Source organism: Uloborus diversus, chromosome 7, assembly GCF_026930045.1.
Source record: "Uloborus diversus isolate 005 chromosome 7, Udiv.v.3.1, whole genome shotgun sequence".
NCBI classification, from domain to species: Eukaryota; Metazoa; Arthropoda; class Arachnida; order Araneae; family Uloboridae; genus Uloborus; species Uloborus diversus.
In genome coordinates this window covers 78978037-78990296 of record NC_072737.1, presented here as the reverse complement: position 1 = coordinate 78990296, position 12260 = coordinate 78978037, and the positions used below count along the sequence as shown (strand labels likewise).

Here is a 12260-nt window from a genome sequence, read left to right as displayed (position 1 = left end):
TTAGTGACGATTAATGAGTTTCGGAGATAACTTTGCTGAATTCATCTAGCAAGCGACCCTTTTCAGGTCTTAAAAGCAAATTAAAGTGGCTAACTAAAATGGGATAGTTATCCAAAAATGAAACAAAATATTTTTTTTTTTGTCAGTCAATTTAAGCTTATTAGGATGTCCAGTTTTGTTGTTTCGAGTTTTTTTCTGAAACGGTATTGAAATTCTCTACAGACATTTGTGTGTCATACAAATTGCAATTCTTTGATATTTGGTGAAATGAGTCCCATATTGTCATAGTTAAGATTACAGTTTAATACAAAAATGAATTTTATACATCACACAACTCGACTCAAGTCATTAGTAGAAAAAGGCGAGCTTGAAGTTGACGTAGTCAAAGTCAAACTGTAGACCGCAAATAAAATTTCAAAGCGCTAATAAATATTCATAGTATTAGTAATTGTGCAAATGAACTACTTGAAATTTTGATGCATATTTTTACAACTAAATATTAGAAATAATTTACAAACAAATGCATCCCAAAATGTCATTAAAAGTGTTGTTACACGTTTATTTTTCCCTTTAAACTTCCTTGACGGTTTTACAGAATATGACGTTAACGAAATGAGGTAAAACGTGTAAAAGTTCTGAGCACTATAAATCCGTTTATTGAGAATTCATATAAGGAAATTAATTTTATATTCGCGTATTAAGATCCTGTCAAGCGAAACGATGAAAATAAATGACTCATTTCCTTTCTAATTTTGAAAATTGTTTGAAAGAGTTGTAAAATGTGAGTAGATAATTTTAAGTTTAAAAAGGAGCTTTGAATTTGTTACTACAGTTAGTCACATACTTCATAGTTTTTAAAGTTGAATAGACTAATTAGTTGGTGAATTTCCCATTTGTTCGTGATATAGTGGCGGTCGTTTTTTAAATCAGTTTGTTCTAAACAGTTTTGATTCCATAAAGCGGCCGATTCAAAGAAGCGGCTTTTTTAAAAAGCTGGATTTTGTTCTGTTTTTGACGGTTCGATTCATTAAAACGGCTGATTCAGTTCACCACTGATTCAATTAAACGGTGTCCACTGTATTATTTAGTGTTCCAAAATGGAGGAACAAAAGTCGTTGAAACTCGCTTGGATGTATATCGGAAATTGCGAAGAGAAAATGCGAGAAAATTAAGAGTCATGAAAGAGACAAGAGCTGATTAGCATCTAAGAAAAACAATATTTTATTGTTATTATAAAGGAAACGAACAATGTGATCTAAAAGGTAACTTTTTGGTAGTTAAAAAAAAGCCATTGTTATATAAGAACTTCAACAATGAACTTCCAATTTTCTGTCATTGCTTCCTTATGACCATAATTATTATTTCGAGTATTAGAATGTATTTTTACAATATTTTGTGTTTTAAAATTATTGGTAGAGCTTAAATTTATCTTTTTCATCTTTTCTGTGTGCTTAATAAGACATTTCAATCATAAAAAAGAACTGTAAAATGATATTTTTTTGAAGACAAAGTTCGCTATTTTAGTTTTAAGTTGAAAATGGATAAGGTTTTTTTTTAGATCGTGATGCACATGAGTATTAGGGACTCATGAAAGCTAAATAAACAATCAAAAGAATGCATTTTTTGGTTCCAAAACTTTCACTTTTCTACACAGAGTTCCGACATAACGAATAAAAATATTGGTTCTCTGAATAATACCTTGACTTTCAAATACAACTTTAAGTTCGAAAAAAAAAAGAAGAATTTGATATAGATTGATAGTTTCTTTCTTTCTCTTTGATTTTTCTTTTACTTTATTAAATTCTATAATGCAAGAAATGCCCTGACAGTGATATCTTTAGTAAAGATTGTACTCTTCGGTTAGAACACTACTTTACACATGAAGTTTTAAATATGTGTAAGAAACTTCTGTTTTACAAAACTTAAAATGCTTTTTCTTCTAAATGCACATTTGTATAACGGTCTCAAAATTCTAATTGTATTCAAACGCAGAGCATTAAAAACTTTTTTTTTTGCGTAAATTGCCACTTCTTACATAATTTCCTTTTTAAACGAGTGAGTAAAATGTTCATGATTTATTACGATAAATCTAATCTCTACTAGTAAGGTCCATTTGGTGTGAAATTTTACCCACAGTATCGCCATTTTTATCTACCCCATTCATACTTTTATAGTGTTATTGCATCAATCAGCCAAATCTGAAGAAGAAACCCCCAAAGTTACTCTACCGAAAATCAAGAAATAATAGTTTAGAAACTGAAAAACTAATTATACTATTCAACAAAACTTTTTGTCTTCATCCTGGTTTTGAATAGTCAATTTCTACTAATTTTGAGTCGAGAAAAACGAATATGGTAGTGGACTTTTTTTATTAGCTCTTGTTTTCAAGATGCATAAAAGCCCACTGGAGAAAGATGCACAGCAACCGCTTTTGATTTAAAGGTAATGTTAAAAAAGAAAAAAAAAATCCTGTGCAATAAACGTTATTAAATAGGTCCTGTTTTATTAAACAACGCTTATTTTTTGAAAAGTAGTGGGTGCTTTTGACTCATTGCTGGAAATGCTACATTTTCGATTGCTTTTTGTACTTCAAAGGAAAACCATATCTTGTAATAGTTCAACAGCATTTGGTGAGCATTAACTCAGCCCAATGACCCTGATATCTGCGTCCCATTGTAAAGATATCTTGGTGAGATCTTTTCTCATGCTCACTGCTCATAGCTTTAGCTTTTGAATAGTATATCCTGGAAGAAGTGAACAAAATCGAATTTCCGATACACATCATTCATCAATGGTCACAGAACTTCCGTAGGGATTGTTTGACCAACTGTTTTTATAGTTCTCGTCTTCTCTGTTACTTATAAATACTTGTAATACACTTTTAAAGGCTTCTTGGGGGCCTTTTTCACCCATCGCAATTTTTTTTAAATAGGAGGTGTTCTCAGTGGCGTAGCTAGAGTGGGGCGGAGGGGGCGGTCCGCCCCGGGAGGCACTTTTAAAAGGGCTTAAAATTAACCCTTTTGATGTGGAAAAAATAAACGTATTTTTAAAGTAAATAAATTACGGTTTTAAGCTGTTTCTTCTGGCAAAAATAAAAGCTACGAATTGTAAGACTTTTGTGTCACTGCCAGATTAAAAAAAAAAAATACTTTTATACAAAACTTTCTGCTTTCTTTCAAAAACTTTCATAAGTCTTTCTTGATAGCATATCAGTACAATTACTTGTTTTTTTCTGAGGGGGTGGCAGTTCACAGTCATGGGGCTAAATGTTTTTTTTTTTTTTTTTTTACACTGTCGAAGTTAATGAAATGAGGCAGAAAACAATGAAATTTTCCAATTTTCGTTATAAGAAAGAGTTTACACTGGATTTCTGGATTTTAATAGTTTCTTAAAATCCTCCTTGTGAAACGAAAACCTTTTTTTTTTTACTTCAGGAAAATAGCGACAAGAGTAAGAAAGGAAGGGAGAGGTGGAAAAGGGTATACGAAGCAATTTATTGCTCATCACAGGCGTGGCTTTATATGTTGAAGAGTTTACTTTGATTTCTCATTCATTAAAAGAGTTCGCTATTTCAAAAGAAGTAAAAGAAATTTCTGTTTTCTCGCTTTTGAGGGTGGAAAATCTATCCAACAACTTTGGATCACATGTTAGACTATTCCTTATAGAAGGTAAGCGAATTACATTTTTGAACATTCAGTTTGGTCACTCAACTTGGCCAAACACAGTCTAAAATTGTTTTTTAGCTTATTCACTTTCAAATAATTCCGGTTGGAAACCACTCCCACCTCCACTCTGTAGTCTAACAGCGTGAAAGATAGCTTCAAAATGTTTTTAGGAGGAGGAGCTTTCGCATCTTTCAGCTCTTTTCCAGATATCACCAAAGGTAGCTTAGAAATACGGTTTTAGAACTCAATGTTTAAAAATTTCTGGGTAGGACCCCCGAACACTGTCTTTTCCTCTAATGTAGCAAGCGCATCCAAAAAGTACATATTTAGGTCTTAATTGAAAACTTTCCCTGAGAAAACTCCTACCCTCTCTCCTAAAGAATCAATATATAGCCTAAAATTACGTTTTTAAAACTTCGATACTTCAATATCAATTTCTGAAAACAGCAGTTAAACCTTGACTATATCCTTTACTGTGCTCAAAGCTAGCTTAATGCACATTTTTAGGACTTCAGTTTCGGAATTTTTCCGAGAGAGATACCTTAATCACTCCTCTTTCCTTATCTAACGTCCCCAAAGATTAAAACTGCGTTTTGGAAACTTTTGGAGAGAGATCTCGCTAGTCGCTAGTCCTTCTTTTTCAAATATAGCCTAAAATGAACTTCAGCTTTAAGAAAGATTTTCGGAGGGAAACCTCCCTCTGCCTCCTTTTGCTCCTAACATTGTTTATGCCAAACAAAATCTAAAGCCGTCAATTACGCAAATTTTCCATTGGAGAACCACCTTTCTTCACAACAATTTTGGTGCCATTAGGTGTTAGGGAACCCATTAACATCATCAAAGATAGCCTAGAATTTCAATTTTTGAGACTTTGGTGCTGGGAAATTTTTAAAGAAAGAAACCGAACCTTCCCCATTCCAGTAAATCGCCAAAGATACCTTTAAAATTGATGTCAATTAAAAAAAAATTCAGGAAGAAACCTCTCAGTGCCCCCTTTCTCCCTTACTTCCTACAACTGCGTTACAATACACATGTAATTGCGTTGCCAAAGATAGCCTAACATTGCATATTTCAGAGCTGAAAATTTTTAAATTGAGTACCCGACCATTCCCGATTTTCTTAACCTCTCCACAAAGTTGCTTAAGCTGAATTTTAAAACTTTGATTTCGGAACATTTCCTTGCAGCTCCCACCTATCCCCTAACGTCAACAAAAAAACACTAAAAGAGACTTTAGTTTTGAAAAAAATCCAGCAAACCCAACCCGCCCTTTTCTTCACTTCCCGAAAAATTGCCTAAAAGAGCGATTTTCTACGTAAATTTAGCAATTTTATCCCAAGCTTGTGCCCCTCCCTTTCTTTTTTCTTTTGAAAGCATGTAGAAATTAACTACGTAATTTTTTTCTTTAAGTAAATTTCTAGTTTTAATTGAAACATCCTTGACAATTTAATGCATTAGCTATTTCACAACGCAAAGGCGGCAAATTGAGGAACCACCCCGGGAGGCAAACACTGTATCTACGCCACTGGGTGTCCTAGACTCTAGCTGAAAAAAGTTTTTTTGAACCATCCTAATGACCCTATTAATGATATAGATTTTAGCGATTTGAGATAAACGTCAGGCACTGGGTGAATTGAAAGCAATAAGAAATTTTGATTGCTCAATAAATCCCGATTGCATGCATACTGTTTTGTATCAGTCCATGTGTTCAGCCACGTTTAAGACAGAACTTGAACTCGCAGTTTGGCAATCTAAATGCAACAACTTATCCTCGATACTTGTGTGCGTTCATTATGTACTAGTGGGTACCCGCATGGCTTTGCCCGTAATAGAAAAATTAAAAGGTCTTTTAGTTCGCCTGTATATTTCCGAATAATGTATGGTGAATTTTCTCGCCAATTGGCTTGTGCCCATGTTACGGTTCCTATGTTATGATAATTTCGTAATTTACTCATCCATCTTATGATATTTTTGTTCTTAAAATTGGAACAGAAAAAGAACCGCATCGAATTTTCGAAAAATCGCTTCGAGGTGAGCACCCCCATGCTACAAACTAACTTTGTGCAAAATTTCATGAAAATTGGCCGAACGGTCAAGGCGCTATGCGCGTCAGAGATCCAGACATCCAGAATCCTCCGGACGGAGAGACTTTCAGCTTTATCTTAATATATAAAAATCTTCTGTGCGGACGTTTGTCATCATAAGGCTTTTAAACGGCTGGACCGATTTTGATCAAATTTTTTGCGTGTAATTAAGTTGTGGCAAGCATGGTTTCGAAGCGCGATAAATCGAATCGGAAACGTTTTTGTTAGTTAATTAATAAATTTAAACATTGGATGGTTATTTCTCCCAAATGATTAATATTTATTTTAACCTATTGTTGAGCGAGAACTGAAATAAATATTTAACTCGTTGCCAAAGGACAATAAGAAAGTCAACTCTGCAATTTGTAATGAAATTTCCTACTGTGATATGTCAATAGAGAATAGATAAAACGTAGAGTGAGAGAGTGAAGCCTTCATTTCTTGAAGGGCCCGTAATGTATCTCAAACTAAAGTACTGGAAGGTTCATGCAAAACGTGTGTTCTGTCGTCGTAGTTGAACCATGTGACCAGATCGCCGCTTTAGGTTTTCCTAACCAAATGATAAGAAAGTACCGTATCTAGCAACATTTTTTTCTCGGCTCAAATCCATCTGAGTTTTAGCACCTATGTCAAGAATACTGTAAGGATTATATAACTTACTAACATTATTAAAGGATAAGATGATGGAATTTAAAGATGAAATAAATTTTATTTTCCCTCCAGATAAATTACAACAGGGTAGTTCTGTAGGCAAAAAATCAGTGCAGTGGAAGATCTTTATCTTTGGTGGAAAGAACAAATTAGGCAATATATGAAGTTTAAAAAATTTTCGTTCAAAGGATCGGACGGCTAATCGGTCGGAGTTGGCTTCGCTCAGTGGTCGGCTGGATTACGGTAACGAGGTGGCTTGGCGACTTTGGCTATAAACAATAGATTTACGTGATCATTTGTTTACATTTTAAAGCTACTATTAATGCAATTTATTGAATTTTTTGTTTATTTGGCTAAATATTTCAAATTGCAAACAATTGTTTTTCGTTTTTAAAGAGTTTTTATTCATTTTAGTTGAATAATGTGTTTATTTTACATCGGGGGAGGGGGGAGGGATGAGTGATTTTCGCTTATTCAGAGAACTGTATCTACCTTTATCATTTTTCTAAACGATATCCTTTCGAATGTTTTATTCTTTTTCATATGGGGGATGTTGCAGCGGGATTTCCCGTTTGTTCTAGATGATTAGTTAGATTTTTACACTCAATGCCTGAGGACGCTTTTTATCCTTTGAGTATGGCTGAAGGAACAAACCATCAAGTACGGGAGAAAAAATATTTAATAAAACAACTGCTCAGTGGTCATTAGATAAATCAAGTTGTAATAAATATACGCATTCTGACACCATAGCTGCTTAAAACATTTTTTTTACTTATTTGTTTCAACAAAACGATTCAAACACTTGATAGTTTGTTGAAATTTTTGAACTATTCAATTTACAAAGTTTGAACAGAACAACGTCAGTCGGGTCCTCTAGTTATTAGTAAAGAAATCGTTCTCCACAGCTCTGTAACTAATACATCAATATTCATATTAGTTGTGCACTGACAGATCAGCAAAGGAGAGTGCTTAAGGTATAAACCATGGATTTTTTAAAAATACGAGTTTAGAGGTATCGTTAATATTACTGCATTTCTCATTTGAAAGCGGAACATGGATAAGGGTGATATTTCTCTCATTCAGTGGCAAAACAGGTGTGGAGCTGATATCTGCTTTATTATTATAGCCTCAGCATATTATCGTGACGGGTAACGTCGGATAATATTGCTCGTATACATATATAAAAAGATAATTTTCAAACCTAAGTATTTAATGTTATACTCTCAAAATTAAGAAAACATAATCACAAAACAAATATTTACATTGATCTTACAATCATGATTTGTTCCATTCGTTCCAGAAATTGTTTTTATTGGGGACGAGCTGTGTTGCCCGACGTTACGCGATCTACCTCGAAAACAAAAGTATCAAGTGACGCATGTTCAACAATCAGGTGAAATAAAAGGAAAAAGAAAGTGCAAAATTTTGCGTAAACCTCAGGAAAAGAGCAATTTTTTGTCTCAAATTTTAAATTTTAACCTCTTTTGGATTTTATTTTTTTACTAGCAAATCTCGCCCGTCAAGATATGGCGGGTGAAAATTGCTTCTACATTTGAACGAAGCAATTGCCTGTTTGGCGATATTTTGATACTTGAAATTTTAATCCTAACTCCAGAGGATTAACCATTGAGAAGGAATAGATGGAGAGATAGCAAACCCTACTATCCCGATACGGCAACAGTACCATGTTACATGGGGAGCAATTTCGAGTTGACCGTAACCGCGGAAAAATTTTCATTGGCTGAAGCCATGCATGATAACAACCTTTAACTGTGGAAGGGAAAAATTAGATTTATAGTAATAGTGCAGTATTCTAGCATTGTAAACTGTGAGGAAAAAGCCACACCAGGAGGCCCAGTAACTTTTCCCTGGCTTGTACAAATGTTTTTTTTACTTCTAAATAAAGAAAAAATAACATTTATATGCATTCAACGAGTACATATTCCACAGCTGCCTATAATTTTTAAATTTCTGTACTTATTTTACCTATAAAAGTTATAAAACATTGTATATCTTGCGTGCGAATAACATTTTAGTTCCATAAAAACACTTTTTACTTAACTAGTAATTACTTTAACGGCTCTTAAGCATTTTTTGTACATTTGCTTTGTTGGCGAGTATCTTCTCGCCAAGCTCCTGTGAACAGGATATGCGAAAGAATCAAGATTTGCTATTTTTATGCTTCAATTTAAATACTAGAATGCCTGCGTATGAAATCTTTTCAAAACATTGATTACAATACATATGAATCCATTAATTTTCAGTCAATAACAGAACACTTTAAACTATTTGTACATGCCCGTCATTTCAGGGAATAAACATCAAAATACATGAAAAATGCAGTTACATTATATTTTAAAATCCGGAAAGAAGTGGGGAGAGGGAGTTTGGGCCTGGTATTTGTATTCGTTATTTATTTATTTATTATTATGCGGTAAAGTAGTTGGAGCCAAGTTGCTCTGATTTGTAGCGCCGACTTCATAATAAGCCCCGATCCGTCGTCTGAAAACTATTTAATGCCAAAAGAGCGATTGATTGCCAAAACGCGACAACTACCCAGCCAAACAAGTCACCTGACCTGGGAAACATTGGATCCCAAGCTTATTTCACTGAGACATTTGCTGTGGCTCCCTCCATTAGTATTCCTTCTCAATGGGATTAACCTTTAATTCCAGTAGATAGTATTCATTGTTGCCCACTTTTTCGTTTCTTCATTCCTTTGAAATGACGCAGTCTTACCAGTAAAACAGTTTAGTTTCCGGATCAAGTTCAGCCTTGTTATAATAAAGCCTTTCCATGCATGTTAAACATTACCACAACATATTATCAATACCGTGGCGCAAGTTTCATTGTTGTCAAGAGCGTTACTCGATCATTTTTGCTATCATATATATGAGGATTCCAAAAGTTCAGTCATTGTTATTAATAGCCGATGGATTTTCTGACGAAAAACCTCTAAGGTCAGTTGGGGTAAGTGCGGTCTTGGGGCAAGTGCGGCTTAGGTTAATAATCAGACACCGGGAATATCTGCAAGGCTGCTGCCATCTGGGTAGCTTGGTAAACGTTATTACTTTGCACTGCGTGCGTTAGATCGCGCTACTTGAATGGTAACTCTATTCCCTCCCTCGTTTCCTAACTTTTTTCATTCCCCACTACAGTGTCATGTTGTTATGATTCGAGAAATCATCGTTTCTTCTATTGTTGTTCTCACTTTTTCGTGCTTCCAAAACGTAATTACAACTATTTCATGTCTACTTTTCGTATTTTTAAAGCTGAGATTCATTATTTTTTACTTTAAAATTAATTAATTTTAAGGCTGCACTTGCCCCAGAAAATTATACGACTGGAAAGTGCGGCCCGAAAAAAAGGGGCAAGTGCAGCCTCGCATTTTTTGGGACTGCACTTTCCCATTAATCTGGCAATGTTCTTTTATGACAGATATAATTTGCTTGCAACGATTTAATGAAGCAATGTAATTAACTTTTAAATCCTGCATCATTGTCTAACTAACAATAAGTGTCACTAGTCTCTATTGCTCCAATTTTTTTTTATATTTTTAGTAAAAATGGTGCGGAACAACAAAAGAATAACGTCAAAAGCTGGCTCCTGCCGTCGGGAGGAACTTTCTGCTGCTTTAGAAGTGATACGTTCAAGTACCTTAACCTGTAAAGGTGCGAGCCGGCTTTTCAAAATATCGCGGGCAACATTACAGGATCATCAGAAAAGTCGGCGTGGAGTGAAGTCTAAAACGATGGGCCGGCCACCTGCAATATCTGTTGCAATAGAACAGATGATTGCCGACACTCTGAGGCACTGACGTTAGCGAGATCCAAGACGACAACATTGTATCAATCCTTCCAAATCCCTCTTCAGATCGTAGAGGAAATTTGATATTCCAAGTAACGTTTTCAGAATATAATATAAATTAAATTGTTAATTACTATACTAAATGTACTTATACAAAAAATATGTTCAAGTTCCCAAAGACATGTTACCTTTTGTCAGTTGTATAGTTACCTTTTGTATTATTAAGTTAACATTTTATAAGTTCGTTGATATTCAAGTTTTAAAGATTATTCCTTGATATGCAAGTTTTGTTTTTGTTTTTCTAAGCTTATTAGCATAATAAAAGTTATCTTTCATGTTCCTTATTTAATTTAAAATAAAACTTCATAATTTTGTTTAATAATCCATTGTCCTTGAACGTTCTTCATTTTACATTGACCGGTTTTATTAGGAAAAATGTAATTACTTCCCAATGAATAGGTGAAAATAAAAATTAAAAAATCGTTTTTAATTAGGGAAAAAGACTCTATTGATTGCACTTGCCCCTTATTTTCTCAAACGGTTAAAAAAAAAATCAGATAGGTGATGCTCTTGCCCCACTTTTATTGAGAAAGTGCGGCCCTAGAGCACAATAGTTTTAATTTTTTTTTTTTCATTTTTTTTTTACCTGCAATGATTTTAACAGGCTCATGTCTTGGGAAACACACTAAAACAGGCAAAATACGAAATATAAATTAAAAAATTTGTATCAAGTCTTGTAATGTCTAGACCTTAATAAAGTCGAACTGTACAATTTAAGGGCTGCACTTCCCCCAACTCACCTTATATGAATTCCTGAGCATCAAAAGACCTCTGTGCCAAATTTCACAATCCGACTTAAACTGTGGATTTGTATAAGGAACACACACACACACACACACACGCACGCATCCATTTTTACATGCATAGATTGAATTTTGCATTAAAATATCGGGACGTTAATTTATAAAGAATTGTGAAAATGATACCTTACCTGTAATAAGTACAGCTTTGTTTGTTGTGGGTACTGTTTCTACAAAGTACCATTGTTTTAGAAATTCAAATGAAAATACAGCTAAATTTAAAAACAGCAGCCAGTTGGCAGCACACAGATAATACGAAACTATACACTCTGGAAGCAAATAATGCAACAATTTAAGAATCGCTGCTAAACAAAATAAATGAATAAACATCACAATATTCTGACGCTCCATATCTGCTGCCGTATTGTTTGGCAAATACTGTTCACTTTGCTTCTTCACCGCACGAGAATTCATTCAGCGATTAGATCTTGTGAGGAAAGTGAAAGTCATGAGCACTTTTCGATATGAATCTTTTCTAAGTCCAACAAGGTCAACTTCCCAGACGGGGGGATGTTGTGGCCTGCTAAGCACTTGAATGTCTCCTGATGAGGAAAGTATGAAAACGATTTCCTCTTAATTTCACTGATGCTTTGTGCATGTTTATTTAGACAATGGAGTGACCCTTATAAAAAGGACTGTCTTTCCCCAACGGAACCGGTTTACGTTGAAATCAGCTGTTGGACCGCTTCCCTCCAAATTTCTAGTTTCTCGAAATTTACCAAAAATTGATTTTTTTTTTTTTTTTTTTTTTTTTTTGTGCATTTTTTTTTTTTTTTTTTTTTTTTTTTTTGTAGACTGTCCAGTTATCATTCTTTTGAAATAAATGTGCACAGTGCAGTTTTTAGTAGGAAATGTTTTAATTTTTTTTTACAAACTAGAAAGTCGCCCGTCAAGGTATGACGTTCGAAAATTGCTTCTACTCTTCTACATTTGAACAAAGCAATCGCCTGTTCGGTGATATTTTAAATTTTAACCCTAACTTCAGTGGATTAACCCTAAACTCCAGTGGATAGCGTTAATTTTCAACCACTTTTTTGATTTCTTCATTCCCCTGAAATGACAGTCTTACCAGTAAAACAGTTAAGTTACTGGATTGAGTTCAGCCTTTTCACAATAAAGCCTTTCCCTGCATGTTAAACATTTCCAAAACATATTATCAAATTATCATGCCGTGTCGCGAGTTTCAGTGTTGAAA

General features: G+C 34.2%; 1 protein-coding gene across 1 annotated transcript in view; it reads right to left on the bottom strand.

Annotated features, from left to right (window-relative positions):
* Positions 1-11479, bottom strand: part of LOC129225675 (17-beta-hydroxysteroid dehydrogenase type 6-like) — a 34085-nt gene extending 22606 nt beyond the window's left edge. Inside the window, exon 1 of the mRNA XM_054860149.1 lies at positions 11197-11479. Within this exon, the coding sequence (XP_054716124.1) occupies positions 11197-11479 (283 nt within the window). The remainder of the gene's footprint in view (positions 1-11196) is intronic.
* Positions 11480-12260: the final 781 nt, after the last annotated feature.